The following is a 17,630-nucleotide window of genomic DNA, read 5'->3' as shown; positions in this document are numbered from 1 at the left end:
TTTTTTCCCCCCTCACTTGATGCTTTTCTTTTCTGTCTTCCATGTTAACACGTTTTCTTTTCTTTGCATCATTGCTATCGCACTTTTTCTTCTCCTTTGTATTCCCGCCCAGGCGGTCAAGCAGCAGGCGCAGCGTAAGAATAGTCCCGGTGGACTCAGGCATGGGTGTAGAGGACTGGGAGAGCAAGTACAAAGTGGCCGACTCAGGAGTTCTAGATGACTATTTGGACCAAGAGCAGAAGATGTGGGAGGATGAGGAGAAGAGCATCATCTACCGGCTCACAGATACGGCAACACCGCGTGAATCCAGAGCCAGTAGGTTCTACCAGACAGTGGAGTGTGATGCCCTCTCGCCCGAAGACCGCGAGGCGCCCTGCCGGCCAACCGGTTTTGGCAACGGGGACCTCCGCTTGGTTTACCGAGAAGCCGGCAGCTTTGAGGATGAATCGTCCCCTCCTGAGATTGACATCATTCCGTCCATCAAATGCCACCAAGAGCATGTGGACCGGGAAGGTCTGCTGTTCAAGACTAGGTTGTGGGCCAAGACTGCATTGGAGGACAGCTATGCGGCATTCTGCGAGGAGGAGGCGGCCCGACAAGTGACCAGGATCAGGAGCGAATTTGGATCTGTAGGTTCCGACGAAGTGCAGTATTCCTTCGGATCGGATGAGGAACTTGAGGACCTGATGTTCAGCGAAGCGGATTTTACATATGAGTACGAGTCTTATCAATATCCTAGCAGGTATGCACCCCACCTTGAAGGGGCCGGAATGAGATCAGACACCAGCTTGTTGCCCGAGGATGAGTCCTGTGAGGACTACATTAACCCAATGGATGAACTCAAGTGCTTGGTCGATTCCGTTTCACAGTACTTGACCGTCAAAGAGGAGGAGCTCAACAGCTCTGAGTTACAGCAGAAACCGGTGAGGCGAAAACTGCCGTCGCTGCCAGTTGTGCCGTGCGAGGAAAGTAAAAGCGAAGACGTCAAGTCCGACGACATCAAAGCTGAAGACCTCAAAGCCGAGGACATCAAAGCAGAGGACAAAGTAGGTGTTAAAAATGTCATGATGTCATTGTTCAGTACAATTACACAAGCCAAAACCACTTCTGAAGCAGACCCGACAGAGCTTCCCAAGGCTCCCGCTGTTGACTCTGGGATCTTCAAACTGCTATCCATGGTCCCAAAAAGTAGCCCAGAAGCCACCGAAACATCCGGGGTGATGCCCACAGACCCGCCGTCCTCCAAGGTGTTCCCCCAGCCTGAATCTGGCATCTCGAAGCTGCTTTCTTTCATCCCCAAAAGCGGTGGCACGTCCCCCCCTGTGGCTATTGTTCCTCCCGCCTCCCAGGAGCCCGCTACTGAGAAAAGGTTTTCCCTGCAGTCTCTGATGCCTTTCCAATCATCAGAATCGATTCGGCAAGCTGAAGCAAGCCAGACGTCTATTACAGAGGCACGAGTTGGTCCCCAGACCACTTCTGGTTTAGAATCTGTGCTGGGCAGGCTTAGTCCTATGAGGCTGTTTTCCAGCACACCACCATCAAGAGAACCATCCCCATCAAGAGAGTCTTCCCCTCAAGCATCAGAACAAGAACAACGTACACCAGCTGCCAGCAATGACCCTGTAACTCCTGTCCCAAGTCCCAATGATAATTCACAAGCACAATCGAGACCAAATTCTGGGAGTGGATCAGTTGAGCTCTTCCCAGATACAGGAAGTGGATCAGTAGAGCTTCTTCCAGAGACGGAATCTTCGGGTGAACTAGCGGATATTCAGCAAACAACTCACATGTTTCCAGAACCAAAACACGAAACCTCGCAAGAAGATACAGGCTTGCTTGGTCCATTTAGGAAGTCTCTATCCAGTTTGATATCCACAAATCCGCCTGAAAGCTCCCCAAACAGTTCCAAACCGGCAGAAGAATCATTTATAAGTGGCAAACTCAAGATCCCGTTCTTCTCCTCTGAAGATTCTCCCACTGCAAGCCAAGTAAAACCAGAGGGAGGGGTTTTTTCTGGGCTTCTTAAGTTTTCCACCAAGGAGGAAACCAGTGTACAGCCAAGGAGTCCATCCCCGAGTCCTGTGAGAACGCCTTCGCCGACCCGCGCGGCACTACTTGAAAGCACCCCAAAAGGAAATACTGAAACAGGCTGGTTTTCAAACCTATTCAAAGTGACTCAAAGTGAACCAGCTAAGAAACCCACAAAGGCTCCAGTGACCCCCAGTGTGACACTCACCAAACCTAGCAGCCTAACAGAACCACACACTGAGCAATCAGAGGGTTCTGTCGACGGGAGTGACACATTGTCGGTTCTGAACCCTCAGAGTCTGAGCGATGCCCAAAATAAAGATTCACAACCAGAAACGACACAGCCTCAAGGGTTTTTATCTGGGTTCTTAAAACTTGGCCCCTCAGAGGAGTCTAAACAAACCCAAGGAGGGGACAATCACCCTCAACAAGGAGGACTCTTTTCAGGGATATTTTCCTCACCCCCTCCACCTTCACCTCAGACACAGAATTCTGCGACTCAACCGTCGGCAGGACTCTTATCAGGATTCTTAAAATTTGCCTCTGACAACATGTCGGCTCCTACAAATCAGCCATCGGCAACAGAGCCACAAAGCCGATCTGTCCAAGTACCTGGTCAAGGACAAGCTGCAGATGCGCGACCCCCTATTGGTGGACTTTTGTCTGGGCTCTTGAAAAAAGCCACTGACTCGGTTACTCAGCCTTGTCAGGAGGTCCAACCAGATGTGGCAAATGAAATGATTAAAATGAATGAAAATATCCAAACTTTACCTCAAGGGACACCTTTATTGCAAAGTTCTCCCTCTGACAAACTGGGCCATCAAATAGAAGTTACCTCAGATCAACCACAAAAACTACCAGCAAAAACCTCAGCGGCAACACCACAGCCACGGAAAGGACCTTCGGCAACCCAAGCTGATCAGTCAACCAATCAACAGTCAAGTAATTTGCTGTCTGGGCTTTTTAACAAGATTGTAGAACCTACCACTGCATCTCAGCCACAGTCAGCAACCCCTTCAGCAACCCCTCAGCAAGGTGGCTTCCTTTCAAGCCTGTTTGGACTTGGGAGCCAAGAAACAGCCCCTGAAAGTTTACAGAACCAGCCACATAGTGGCACACCTAGCTCTAAACCATCTCAGCAACCGGGCATCAGGCCCAACTTGCACAGGCAAAACCAAATCCCACCACAGCAGCCCACAAGCAGTCCGGCAGGGACACTCACTGGATTTTTTAGCAAAATTGCAGATGTGGCAACACCACCGACAGCTGCTCCACCAGGTACTCAACAAGATCAGCAAAAAACACAAATTGCAGGCACTAAGACAAACCAGCAACTTCCTAATCAACAAGGTGGTTTCTTGTCTGGACTCTTTTCAAGTCCTCCGACTCAAATCCAGCAGCAACAGCAGAAGCAGCAACAACTATCTGTGAGTCCTTCCAACAGGCAGCCACTGCGAAGACAAAGCCAGATACCCCAACAGCCGGCTACCCCTGTGACCGAGCCACAACAAAGCGGGTTGTTGTCAGGGCTGTTAAGTAAATTAACCACCGATAACGCACCACAACAACAGACCTCACAAGGCGGACTTCAACAGCAGGGTAAATCAAACGCTGCTGGATCCCAACAAAATGCAAAGCCACCTGGTAACCAGGGAGGATTTCTGTCTGGGCTGTTAAGTCAAAAAGTGTCTCCACAGCCGCAACCATTGGGAAAAGGTTCTCAACCTGCCACGTCAGAACAACCCAGTCAAGGTGGAGGTTTACTTTCAGGCTTTCTGAAGCTTGCATCTGGTGAGAGTGTACCTCAGGAACATCAAGCACCTAAAACTGAAGGCAGTTCAGCCCCATCGGAATCGGGTGGCTTACTTTCTGGCCTGCTCAACAAAATTTCCGTTCATGTGGAACCAACGTCGTCTGCAGCTGACCTAGCAAACAGTCAAACAATGCAGCAGCAGCAGCAGTCACCACGTGCGGAACAAGGATGTCCACAGATTCAGAGAACAAAACCAGTGGAAATGCATTCTGCACCTGATGTGGCGGGAGAGAAGGACCCCAAAGATCAAAAGGGATTCCTCTCAGGTCTATTCAATGCCAGAGACGAGTCATCTTCAAAAGCCTCGATTTTCGTAACGAGTGACACAAAGTCATCCAACACAAGTAGCACATCTACTGCTTTGCTGTCAGGCATTTTTAACAGCTCCCGCGGCGACAAGAGCACTTCTGCTCAGGAAAAAGAACCAGAAAAAGGCCTTCTTAACCGTTTGTTGCCCAACACGAAAGAGGATACCCCTTCGAGTAGAGCAGCAGTCGCATATTCTTCTCTTACAGTTTCAATGGGTGTCAATCACACAAGAGAGTCTCCGCCGCAGGTTGTGAAAGTTCCCACGGTGTCCCCCACCCAGCTTTACCTTGAGGAAATTCAGCGTCTCTTGTACGGGACGGCAGGAGAGTACGGCTACAAGGACCTTTTGTACAACTTCACGGAGCACGGTGTAATTCCACCCGAGCTCTATGAGCACCAGTGTCTCATCGAAGCTCTCCTGTGGCAGCAGCTTAACGACTATGCTCTCATCGAGGCTCTTGCCGCTCAAGCTCAAGAAAGCTATAGAGAAGGGCGAGCGCCATCCGCCAGTGTAGGCAAAGCGCTCAACTGGGAGGGTCACGCTTGGCCGAGTCCTAAAGAAATGGATATCGGGCATTTTAATGTTCCATCACATCCATGGAAGGATTCTGCCACCCAGCCTTTTGAGAGGAGAAATCGCTTCCTGGAACAGGATGAAGACCTAGTTTTGTTTGACATGACCTGCAGGGACAAGATGCCATGGACCAGCTGCGACCACTTAGATAAACTTGGCGAGAAGCGCCAACCCTGGATTACACAGGGAGAGGGTCTAAATCTGTCGAGCCAAAAATCAAGAAGCAGTCTAAACCGAAGTCAATCTCTCTCAGAGTTGAACTATGTAGCAGAGAAGGCAGCAACCTTCAACGATGTAACTCTCAATGACTTTAGTTTGAAGTCAGCGACAGACTTTTTAAAACAACTCTCCACCAAAAAAGGTCCAATGGATCTAACTCGTAGCGCCGTGGATTTAAGCAGAGCAGCTGGGGCCTCATTGCTCAGCGATGACGAAATGCTTTTTGAGGACTCCGAATGGTACCACCAATGGCTGTCATTGCTGGATCAAGGGCTCTGGTGGCCAGCGGAAGCTGGGGACTGCGGATATTATGTGTACACCAACGAAGACTTCATTTATTCTCTATTGACTGACAGAGCTGGTAAACACCTTTATGCCTGTGCCGCACCGGAAGACTTACAGAGACTCAGTAACATTACAGAGAATATTGCAAACATTTTGACCCAGAAAGAAAAGGAGAAAATAACCTTGTGTGGTTTTAAAATTCCACTCTGCCCAGAAGAAAAAGCTCCTAGGTTTCCAGAACAATTGCACATCAGATCGGGGCTACCGGATGCTCCGGAGGATCTCACCTCAGCTCTACATAAGGGTGAAAAAATCATGAACATGAACTTGGAAAGTTTTTCTCAGATGTTTCAGGAGTCCCTGTCTTCTCAGTTCGAATCCCCCGTGGACTTCACAATGTATAAACTAAAAAAAGTCACAGTGAGAGCAGGAGAAAACCTTCACAGCAACGACCAGCCTCCATTGAAAGCCACCGATTTGACAGTAAACCCTTCCAAAGCGGAGCATGGAGGACCATACTGGCTGAATCAAGGGGTTAAAAACATGCCTACATACTCAAATTTACCCTCCGTACAGTCCCACAAGCCAATATCTCCCAAGAAGCATCACCAGATCCCTGAAATTAGGATTGGACATGTCGTTGATGCGCCCGTAGACCAATCTGAACAAAAAACAAGCTCTGTCGTCTCAAGAGGAAACTTTTCCAAGCCAACTGGCACTCAAGTGACAAATTCTCATTCACTTCCATCCTCAACAACTGCGTCACAATGCAATCTTTCCTCAACTGTTTCCAGGAGCCTTCCCCAGACTCCATCAGCATCAAAGGTACCTGAACCCATGCAAAAACAACTCCCCCCTTCAGGAAATGTTACCCCTGTCAGTTCAGCTCCTTCTTCACCAGTAGCTTCAGCGGCTTCGATGGCTATCTCTTCTTCTCAGAGACCTCGACTAGCAAGACAGCCCTCTCAGACAGACAAACCCAGAGAATCACCACAAACTACCAAGACTTCAGGCTCTGGGATTGCCAATGCCAGCAAAATCCACTCCGCTAATACTCCAGCTCCCATTCTGAAAGATTCACACAAAGAACCGCCACAGTTACACATCCTGAATCCCTGCGCTAATGATGAAGTTAAACTTTTCAACAGGAACCGTTATATTGGCTCATCAACAAGCCATCAGTCAGGGGACAAAGTTTTAGATTTTTCCGCTGCAAGCAATAAGATCAAACCTTCAACAGAAAAAGATCTCCAAACTGAAGCTTTGAAGCAAAAATTAGAGGTTGTTGACTTTTCCAAACACAAGTTGAAAAGATCTAATGAATCGGAGGTATCCATAGTTACCGACCGCTCATCACAACAGACCCGTGTCGACGAGGGAAGAGCAAGTATTCCAGCCAAATACCCATCTAATGTAAACCAGGAGATTACCACGCCGGCAAACTTGTTCAAATCCGTACTCGATATGTCTGCAAAGACCGCAGCTCAGCCAAAGTTGCAAAATATCGAGACGAATCAAGTGGGATGTTCCCGCCAGTCTGGATCATCTGCATCATCCTCACTTCAAAGAAGCCCTGTTCTCCACATTGGAGAAAAGCAGCCGAATCCCACTTATAACTTTCAGAGGCAACCGTGTGGAGTCTTGGGAGCAGATTATTTGACACATCAGACTCACGTCAACAGCAGGAGAGCATCATCCACTTTGAATAGCTGTCTTGAAAACCAATACAGTGCACCGGCCAACTTAGTCAAAGCGGTAGAAGACATGTCTTCTAAGTTGGCAAAATCCCCACCCAAAGGAAACGACAATGTGTCAAGAGACCCAGAGCTGACCACTGAAGCACTTGCACTGACTAAGAGAAAACGTGTCAGTCTGGAGAGAAAACACCAGTCTCATCAGGAGTCTCTTGACTTATCATATAGAGAACTAACAGAGGTTGTGGGATATCCTCTTCCTGTTGATTCTCATGAAAACCATGAAAAACAGCCCGCTATGAGAGAGGATATTCACAGATACCGGGTCCTGTCACATCCGCGGTGTTCTTCTGACCAATCCCCTGAGCAAGCCTCAGCACCTGCCAATTCCATCAAGGCTGCACTTGACATGTCTTCGAAACCAACAGGCTTGAAAACGGTACCCGACACGAGAACAGACGAAGTTCTGACCAAAGGAATTCCCTTAACCAAAGGAAAAGCAAACGACCGCCAAATGGCACGCAATAATTCTCTCGGCCTTGCGCTAATCAAAGACCTTCCCTCTCAAGAATCCTTTGAGTGGATTCAGACTCAAGAACAGCAGAAAACAGTTCCTCTCCCACCTCAGTTGAAATATTCAGATGCTGTATTACCTGCTATGCTCCTTGCACCCACCTCCATGGCGGGAGGTCCACTGGATATGTCACCCAAGCCACCTGACTCAATAAGCGCCACAGAGTCTTCATCCGAGCTTCATGACGCCATTTCACTTATTAATAAGCCTAGTGCACGAGCAATGGCCAGGAAGGACTCTGTTGGCCTTCCACTCATAGTAGAACTAGAATCCACATACCATAAGATACCTCCAGCTGAATCTCAACAAAGAAGGGTCGCCCTGACTGATCTTGACACAACAGAGACACTCCATAGGCATGTATCCAATTGCCATACCAATGACCGTTTGTCCTTCATATACCAGCAAGTCCAGCAAGTACGCAAACCATTGGACTTTTCTACAAAAAACAGCATCGACAGAATAAATATATCTGATATTAACACCGAACAAAAAGATGAACTGCCTGTAAATTACATTAATGTCAATGCAAGGAAAGAATCCTTAGGAAGAGAACAAATTGGTCAAATCAAAAAGAAGTCGTTGCAAGGTTTAGTGGACTTGACTGTGGATACTCAAAATAAGACCACAAATAGTCCAAGTCTGAGTGCAAACGATCCTTCCTCGCCTGCTTCGTATCTAAGCTGCCTTTCCCAGCAACAGGAGTACACAAGAGCTTACGGCCCTCAACAAATCTTTCGATACTCACCCTATGATCACACTACTTCTCAACCAGGTATTACTGACCTTTCAGGAACACACCAAGCAAACTTTGAACCAAATTCCGAAATTCAAGCTGAGCTTGACGGCTCATCCTCCAATAGCACGTATCTCCAGGCCAGTACAAGAAGTTTTCAAGCCAAAACACTTGAGCAAATACCTCCAAAGATAACACAAACCAACCTTGTAGGCTACATGGCACCTGTAGATTCAGCTACTTCACTATCAATGGTGACAATGTTGCAAAGACAAGATCCAAGTGTTCCTGCAAAACCCCAAGTTCTCAACAAGCAGGGTAACTTGGAGGAAAGCCCCAGACAAAGTGTCACAGGAAGTAATCAAAAGCCATCCCTTACCCAGAAACATCATATTAAGGAAACTAGCAAGACCTCTCAGCCTTTGAATTCTCAGTCATCACCTGTGTTAGTTGTCATTCAAGTCGTGGAAAAACGACAAGATTCATTGAATTCTGTGGATACGCCACCTTTGGAGAAAACGATGCCCGCTCTACTATCAGACCAGCCTGACACTAGACAATACCCCGCCACTGTCCATCAAAGTCAGAAACCAAACGTAGCTTCAACTGCTTCCAGTTCTACCCAGTTTACGACAGGATTTACCAACCTTGTCTCCCAACCCATCGCCTCAAAATACAAGCCCTTAAAGCAAACGAGGGAGCAAAGTTTAAAGTCTGATCTCCAAACGGTAGAACAGGGTATTAGACCGAAACTTAAAACACAGGAAGTTATGCCTTCACCCCAATCAGGAACTTCTTCCGTCAAGGGGTCAGTTTCATTGTTTAGTAATATAGGTTCCCATGTCACTGAAAAACAAACAGGAGTAACACCCCACCCCACTATAACCGGGTCTACATCTGTGGAAGAAAAATCTCAGGTTACACCCATTGAGCTTGTTTATGGTAGTCATGTTTCACCTTCCCCATTGGTTGCTAGTACCTTACCATCTGAAGCTGCAAGCCCGCTGAAAGATGTGCCTCCGCTACCATCACTCATTTTGGAATCACATCACAAAGTGGATAGTTTCACATCCAGTGGCTCGACCCATCAAGAATCTGTGACATCATCCACCGTCACTGTTCAGCAAGCCCAAAAAACACAAAAGCCAAGTTTACCAATATCAGAATCTTTAACTAATGAACCAGGCAGCACCACACCTTCCAAAGTCACCCTCAATAAAGACACCACAGTGGAACCCTCCCCTAAATTGTCTGAAGATTTGTCTGAAACTATGCCACAAGAACCCAACACAAAATCCCCAAAACTAAGTACCGGAAGTGACCAATCGCAGGAAGAAATAAGTCTACCCAGATCAATTTACATTGGCATTAATGCTTCAGACATGTCGCCTGTTGATCAACTAATGGATTCAAGTGAACCAAGACAGTATGTCAGACTACCCCATATATTTGTCTCTGCTGCAAGTTCACCAGAAGATGAGTCGACTGAAGATGTATCCAAAGAGGTCAGGGCTAAAGAAGGTATCACTGAAACTGTGAAAACCCCCACAGAGTGTCGGAAAGATTCTGAACCTGCTGATGAAGATATATCTTTGGACGATAGAGCTACAGATGTCATGAGCATAGAGACCACACCCTGTTTACCTGAGAGCTTACTGCTGATAAATGAGTTGAATGCAGATGACCAGGGAAAGAAACATTCCCTCCCGGAAGCCTTTGTTTCAGAAGAAGATCTCAAAGCAGAGACCCTTGTCGTTTGTGAACCACCCGTTGAGAAACCACTTGCACAACTTGAAAAAGATGAGCCACCTAATGATCGGACAGCATCAACCCTTGAACCAGAAGAAAGTACAGAACCTCCTCGTGATGACAAGAGAACTTCAGAAATTGTATCACCGGACATCGAATCTCACGATAAACTGATCGAACCACCGTTGGATATAAAACCGTCTGAAGAAGTCCAACATCTTGACGGCAATACAGAAAAGGATGCTTCTTTACCTACTTCTCAAGTCAGTTCTGTCAAAGAACCTTCCAAGGAAGATAGTCCAGTAGCCAAGCTCAATCAACTGCCCAACGAACAACAAGAAAAGAGTTTGTCCACCTCTAATGCAAGTCCAGAGCCGACTGCTTCCCAGTCTGGAATGTCAATACTTGAAAGTATCCTCCCTAGTTCAACTACCAAAGATATAGATGGGACTGAATTACTCTCGTTTGGTGGGTCATGTATCCCAACGTGCCCTGACACCAAAGGACCGGTACCTTCTTCAACTTCACAAGAACAACAAGGAAAAGGTTTACTCTCAATGTTTGGTGGGTCAAATGTCCCATCTTCTTCTGAAACCAATGAACAGTTGTCTGTAACCTCACAAGAACCACAAGGAAAAGGTTTACTCTCTATGTTTGGTGGGTCAAACGCCCCAGCATCCATCGAAACTAAAGGACCCTTACCTCAGTCGACCACACATGAGTCGCAAGGAAAAGGACTACTCTCAATGTTTGGTGGGTCCAATGTCCCATCTTCTTCTGAAACCAATGAACAGTCGTCTTTAATCTCACAAGAACCGCAAGGAAAAGGTTTACTCTCTATGTTTGGTGGGTCAAATGCCCCAGCATCCACTGAAACTAAAGGAGCCTTACCTCAGTCAACCACACATGAGTCACAAGGAAAAGGACTACTCTCAATGTTCGGTGGGTCAAATGCCCCAGCATCCACCGAAACTAAAGGACCTCAGTCAACCACACATGAGTCACAGGGAAAAGGACTACTCTCAATGTTTGGTGGGTCAAATGTCCCAGCATTCCCAGGAACCAAAGGACTGTCTGCTTCTTCAACTTCACAAGAAACACGAGGAAAAAGTTTACTGTCAATGTTTGGTGGGTCAAACACCCCAGCATCCCCAGGAACCAAAGGACCATCAACTTCTTCAAACTCACATGAATCACAAGGAAAAGCGTTGTTCTCAATGTTTGGTGGCACAAGTAGTAATCTATCAAGTGGACCAAGAGGTCCAATTGCTGGAAGTGTGCCACCAAGAGGTCCTCCACCTAAAGAACCTCCAGGGAAAACCTTGTTTTCCATGTTTGGTGGACCTGCCCCCCAGCAGGGACTAAGTCCAAGAGGTCCTCCTCCAGCTACTACTGGTTCTGCTTTATTTGGCAGTTTGCTCCAAGGTTCCTCCAACAAAGAAAGCCCAGGTACAGGCCTGTTCTCCAAGCTTGGGAACCCCAGTGCCTTGGCTCAGAGTGGACCAAGAATGCCGGCAGCAGGACAAACAGCACCAACAGGATTCAAATCTTCAGAGCCCCCTGGAAAAGGACTGTTCTCTATGTTTGGTGTACAAAACCCACAAAATCATGCACCTGAGTCAGACAGCGGTTTCAAAGCACCTTCTGTGTCCTCTCTCGGAGGGACTGCTGATAGAAACAAAACCAAAACTGAGTTTGGGATGTCTGAAATATCTTTCACAGAGGAATCCAAAAAAGAGTCACAATTAATTGTTCCCGGGAAGGGGTGTCATAGTACAAGCGAAGGTGAAACAAAACAAGCTCTCCTAACAGAGCCTACCCAAAGTGAAGACATAAATCCCCCAGAAACGAAAGAGGCTCTTGACACGCAACCTAGCCCAACTGAAGACATATGTAACTATGAGAACATGATTAATGTAGACCCTAAGTCCCAGCCTTCACACCCAGATGTTATTTTGACTGAAAAGGAATATGAAGATATACAAGACGACACTAAGAAAACATTTGACAATACTGGTACAGGAACAGAAGAAGACATAACTGATGGAATCCCACCATGTGCTGAAAATGACTCTGATGTAGGGTTAGATGCACAAAAGTTAATTAGTGTACTAGAGAGTGACACGATACACATAAAAGACGTTGTGGTTTTAGACAACCAATTGAGTGGAGACGACAACCAGCAAGTAGGCGAATCAGAGATGAGAGCAGAAACCACCAGAAGCTCTTTAGTCTTAAACATGAAAGATGCTGTCAAAAACGAATCTGAAACTATGACTTGCACTGATCATGTCAGAACTGACATGATTGTGGTGAAGCATTTGCAACCTGGTATTGAAACCATACCAATTCCTGAGCCACAAAAACAACAGAAACCTGGAGAAGGAATCCCAGATATTCTCAGTACATGTGAAGACCCACACACTCAGCAATCAGATCTGAAAGAACAAACAGTAGATGGAGAAAAAACAGCTGGTGATTCATCTGACGTTCCTACTGATACGGGTCTTACAGAGATGGAGGAAGCAACTGTAGTTAAAGCAGAGGAGCCCACGACAGAACCCTTGACTTCACTCACACCCTTAGAAATGCCACTGTGTGTGAAGGAACCAGATAAGGCAGAGCCTTCACTAAAACTGCCATTTGGACCAAACCAACCCTTTGATGGTTCTGTTTCAGAGGTCTCGGCAACCGCTGAGGACACAGTTCCTGGAATAAACCCACCAAAAATCATGCCTTTAGACACAGTGCACATTAAGGGTTCCGATTTACCTCCACAACAGCCCACACTGAGACCTCTCTCAGGTAGGCCATCTGTTTCGCAAGCACAAAGAATGGGAGGACCCCCACAGATGGGGGGATCGAAAATGCCTGGGCCCACACCACCAGGACCTCCGAAGTCCTCTGAGCCGACTCCATTTTCTGGCTTCATGTCTATGTTCTCCAACAATTCAAACGCTCCAAGTAAACAGGCAACTGTTGGTGCATTCTTCTCAAGCTCACCTGGTTCTCTCTTTGGGTCAGCTACTTCTCGACAACAGGAAAAAACACAGCACCAATCACAAAAAAGCTCATTTTTTGGCATTTCAAGTAGCATTGCTCCCGAATCCCTTACAGGAGACATTCTCAGTATGTTCAAGGGTCCCGAAGCGACCAAATCTGAGGAACCTCAACCTTCATCTGAAAAGACTAAAGAATTTGTGAAGACAACAGAGGACTCCATCCTTGAAAAGGGTTCAGTAGAGGAAGCGGAACATGCATCTAAGGAAGACGGCAAGGAAAGTCTTAACGTTGAACAAGATGGGGAAGTTTCCGAAAAAATGATAGAGCAAGAAGATCACTCTCAGGTGTCTGACAAACCAATGTCACTTCCTCCCCCGGAGGCCCAAGACACTGCACCAGAGACCAAAACCACTTTTGAAATACCAAACCTTCCTGCACCTAAATTTGGCTTTTTATCTGTCGCTACTGAAGGAACATCATCAATCGGATCCTTTTTCTCGTCCTCTGCACCGCTAACTGTAGATTCAAAACCATCTCAGCCCCCACAGACAGAGGGGGGGCTCTTTTCTGGTTTTAAAAGTCTCTCAGTAGGCATTTTTCAGGATGAGAAGCACCCAACAAAGGAAGAATCATCATCACTTTTTGGCGTGAAACTTGGTTCGATGTTCGGAACTTCGGATTCTCCCAAGTCTGCTGTTGTCACTGCCCAACTGCAGCCCCAAAGTCCGACACCCGCCGACGAAGTGGACAGAGTCTCCCAAGGCTCGGAAGACACGAAGAGCGACACGCCGAATGGGACTTCCAAAACCGAGAGCTGCGACAGCCTTGCTGAGTCACCGCAGACGGGACTTGCTTCCGAGTCAGTGTCCCTAGCAGAATGTTTGGATGAAGATTGGGTACGAGTGATTCCGTGTGAGGAAGATGTCAGCGTGGCTACAGCGCAGAACGCCGAGCCCTCGAAGAGCCTTCTGACGCAAGAAACTGCCCCAAGGCTAGTGCTTGTCATCATACTATTGCTAGCTTTCCCTTTCCTTTCTCATCCTTGTTCACTGACTTCATCCTTTGGTTAGTTATGTCCATGTGATTTTACGTCACCCTCACAACCATGAGCTAACTATACCTAGCATGGCACTTACTCTAGCAACCAGACATTTTTGGTGTTTTTTCTTTCTTGTCGTTTAGAAACTTTGAACTTAAAGTAACTTAAAAGATTCCTTAGAATCTGTTCTATGTCTCTTGCTAATTTCCTAAAAAAAAGGAAAGGATTTTCTGAAGCGTGTTTGCTTTCTTTGTCACCCCCAGTTGAAGTTAATTGGGAAACTGACCCATAAATCAAAAGACATTGAAACACTTTAACAGTTTAACACAAAAAGGTTTGACCAAATTGTGTAATCTGAGCAAGTCGGCATAAAGCTATGGGACTTTTTAGCGGAGTTTAAGTGTCGTCATTAAAAATGATCCAAGAGCAGCGACTTTAACAGACCTGGAGCAGTTACACATACAAACGCAGCAAATAGTAACAGACACAGGAATAAGTCCTTCCATAAAGACCCATCAGAGGCAATCTTTCCAAATGCCACGATACGGCCGATATCGCGTTGTATACGCAGGACAATTTATGAACGAACAAAGTTTTGTGTTTTGTAAACACAATTTTGAGGCTAACAAGTACGTCTGGCGACAGGGCCGGCTAGTCAAAGCCGTTGCAAATGAAAAGTGCAGACGAGAACGTCTGCCAGGGAACGACTCAGCAGTGCGTGTCCCGCTACAGAAGCGAGCGCCTACGTAACAGCGTTACAGCTTTCTTGACAGTGACGAAGAGGCAGAGGATCTTTTTATTTGGGAGGTGTGTGTAATTCGCCCTCCTTGAACGATGCTCGCAGTCGCAGCCAATTTCTTATATGAATCAATGTGGGCGGGATGGATTGACGACTGCGTGGCGGTACGGATGGCAATAAAAGGAGGGGAGGGAGAAGCTGTTTGGAGCCAGGCCAAGACCAAGTAAATCACCTCCACTTACTTCGTTAGCCGTCGGCATCACGGAGCCGCCTCCCAGACGTCTGCCGGGGTTTCACCTCTAATGCTTCGCTCCCAACGTTCAAATATTGTGAGCAAGTCTTCCTCGAGCACGTGTTGACAATTCAGCCTTTGGACGCCAGCGGAACTTAACAACCTGAAATTTGGTAGCCGGGTAAAAGCCAGCTCAAGAAGCTGTGCCCAAAAGTCCAGTCAAAAACACTTTTGTTTCCAACTGCCAATAGAAGTTGCCCATCCTTCAAGCCTACTTCCCTGTATTTGGTCCTCCCTGTGATTTCTAGTCATCATAAATATCAATATATAGTCTTTTATTGAACATGACAGTAGGCAACATGATGCTCACTCTCCAACTGTTTGACTCACAGCAGTCGCTTGGACTCGTCGGGCAACCTCAGTCCGAGCAGCTCCCGGCTCAGCTCCGAAGCTGAGTTGGGCCACCCCCCGGGGGGACACCTACACCCGCCTCTCCAGGACGAGGCGGAGACATCCGCACTGGACACAGACGAGTTGAGGCACACTGCCACCCTGCCATCCAAAGCCATCTGGGACAGCCCTGAGAACGAGACCAGGACTGACATCATCAGGTATGTCGGCTGCACTAGAGCTAGCAAACGATATTGCGAAAGTTTGTCAACAACAATACGGCCGTTATCATGTTCTTACTGTTACTCTACGATGAAAGCGAATGAATGGTACAATATCATCGTGAGAATGCTAAAAATGATACAATCGGCGATATCTGCCAAGAAAATAATCGAGGACGCATCATCCTCCGTCTGGTATCGGTGCGGTACCATTGTGATATTTTGATGACAATGGATGAACTGGAAGAAAATCCATCCCTGAGCATTTCGATTCCGGATGTTGTTACTGTACGGAGAGGTGCGAGCCAACAATACCATGCCTCCATCCGTTTCTAATCCAAACTGTCGATATTTTAAAAGTGTGTATCATAACTGATTTTCTTCCATCATATTGACGACAGCCTATCAAATATCCTGATTTTGATTGTATTGTTACCTCTGGCGGTACGCTATTGATACGCCGACATCAAGTGCGGTTGCTGATTTTCTTCCGATATATCGACCGTCGCATCCGTCCCGATATCATCAGAGTTGTACGATTTGAATACGGCCGAGTATGTCGCTGACCCAAGTTTTGTTTTTCTCCTGGTCAGCGTGCAGTCGGACCAGCCTCCTCTGTGTTCTCCTTCCAAGATCCGCTGGCTCAAAGCATACTACAAAGTCAGGGCCAAGCTCCTCCTGGTAGGACAGCTCACGCCGACCTTTATCTCCCCCCACCTCCCCACGTGGCTTTCATTCCGACTTTGCTGCGGCTCTCCCGGCGCTCACGTTAAGCCTCGGCTTTTATTGCCGATTCCGAGTCCGCGGATCATCTCACGCCGCCGGTGTGAGAATGGTCGCGGGCTTCAATCTTGTGCTCAGAGTCAGTGGTTGGTTTGCCAACGTTGTCGGCCTTACCGTGTTGCACATTGTCCGTGACTTGAACGTGGGCGCTTACGCTGAAATCGTGGGGCTCGCTCGTGGCTTTCAAGCTGCAAAGGTGGACTCGATTGTCGTGCTCTCCTCGCATGTGATTTTCTTGTCGCGTTTCATCATTTGTTGTGATATTAACATCCCAACTAGTTTTTTTTTTCCCCCAGCAGGATCAAAAATACTTTTTTTTTTCTTCTGTGTCTGTGGGCAGTATCAGTATCTGCCTTGCTGCAGTCTATTTCTTTATGATCCGCACGGGCTGCATTGAAACTTTTAGTGTCTCTTTTAGTCGTGTGTTGGTGTGTCACTTTTCATGAAAGGACTTTATTTCTGTCAAGACGGCAGGTCAGTAACCATAGAGGGTAAAACGAATTCATGAAAGCATCTCCTTGGTCTTACCTCTGCCAAGGAATGTTTTATTTTGCGTTTCAATGATTAGTATGACACAAAAATGACTGAACTCATTTCTGGAATAACTTGGAGAATGGAGGGGGGGAGGCATGGAGGGATTCAAGGCAGAAGCCATTACATTTTGGTGGGGATCCAAGACCCCCCCCCCCTCCCCCTTCACTTTTTCTCCGCTCTTGGCAGATGTCCGCAACGCACGGCTGAGTGCCCTTGTATTTTTTTTTTTTTTTACTGGATGGATGGACGGACAGATTAATTGTCTTCAACACATACAGACATGTGGCCTACGTGGATTATTCATCATCATTGATTCATCCATCAATCTTCCGAACTGCTCCTCCTCATGAAGGTCACGGGCGGTCTTAGGGCGGTAGGCGTGGCACACCCAGAAACCCCACCCAAGCCGGCAGATTTTGTGTATTATTTCAAGACATCCTCAGTGTTGAGGAGGAGCAGATGCGTGAAAAGCAGATGTGAAAATCAAAAGGATACGTGTTGATATGACAAAAAAAAAAGTGCAAAAACGTGAGGAGGAGGAGGTGGGTGAGAGAGAGAGCGGGAGAGAGAGAGAGGCAGAAGGGGAAAGAGCGTCAGGTTGGGAAGCAGGGGGAGGGAAGAAGAAGAGGTGAGGCTGCGGAGGAGGAAGTTGGGAGAAGGAACCAGAAGGAGAAAGTGAGAAAATGGGAAGGAGTGAGGCAAAGAGAT

At 47.1% G+C, this 17,630-nt stretch overlaps 1 protein-coding gene across 1 annotated transcript in view; it reads left to right on the top strand.

Moving 5' to 3' along the window:
• The window catches only part of LOC147058324 (protein unc-13 homolog B-like), a 45,525-nt gene that overhangs the window by 6,522 nt on the left and 21,373 nt on the right, over window positions 1-17,630 (top strand). Inside the window, exons 9-11 of the mRNA XM_085908771.1 lie at window positions 113-13,975; window positions 15,387-15,605; window positions 16,199-16,286. Of these exons, the coding sequence (XP_085764897.1) occupies window positions 113-13,975; window positions 15,387-15,605; window positions 16,199-16,286 (14,170 nt within the window). The remainder of the gene's footprint in view (window positions 1-112; window positions 13,976-15,386; window positions 15,606-16,198; window positions 16,287-17,630) is intronic.

This window comes from Syngnathus leptorhynchus, chromosome 4, assembly GCF_054491065.1.
Source record: "Syngnathus leptorhynchus isolate UIUO chromosome 4, UIUO_Slep, whole genome shotgun sequence".
Lineage (NCBI taxonomy): Eukaryota > Metazoa > Chordata > Actinopteri > Syngnathiformes > Syngnathidae > Syngnathus > Syngnathus leptorhynchus.
The sequence above is the reverse complement of the archived record's forward strand: the minus strand, read 5'-3'. Positions and strand labels throughout refer to the sequence as shown.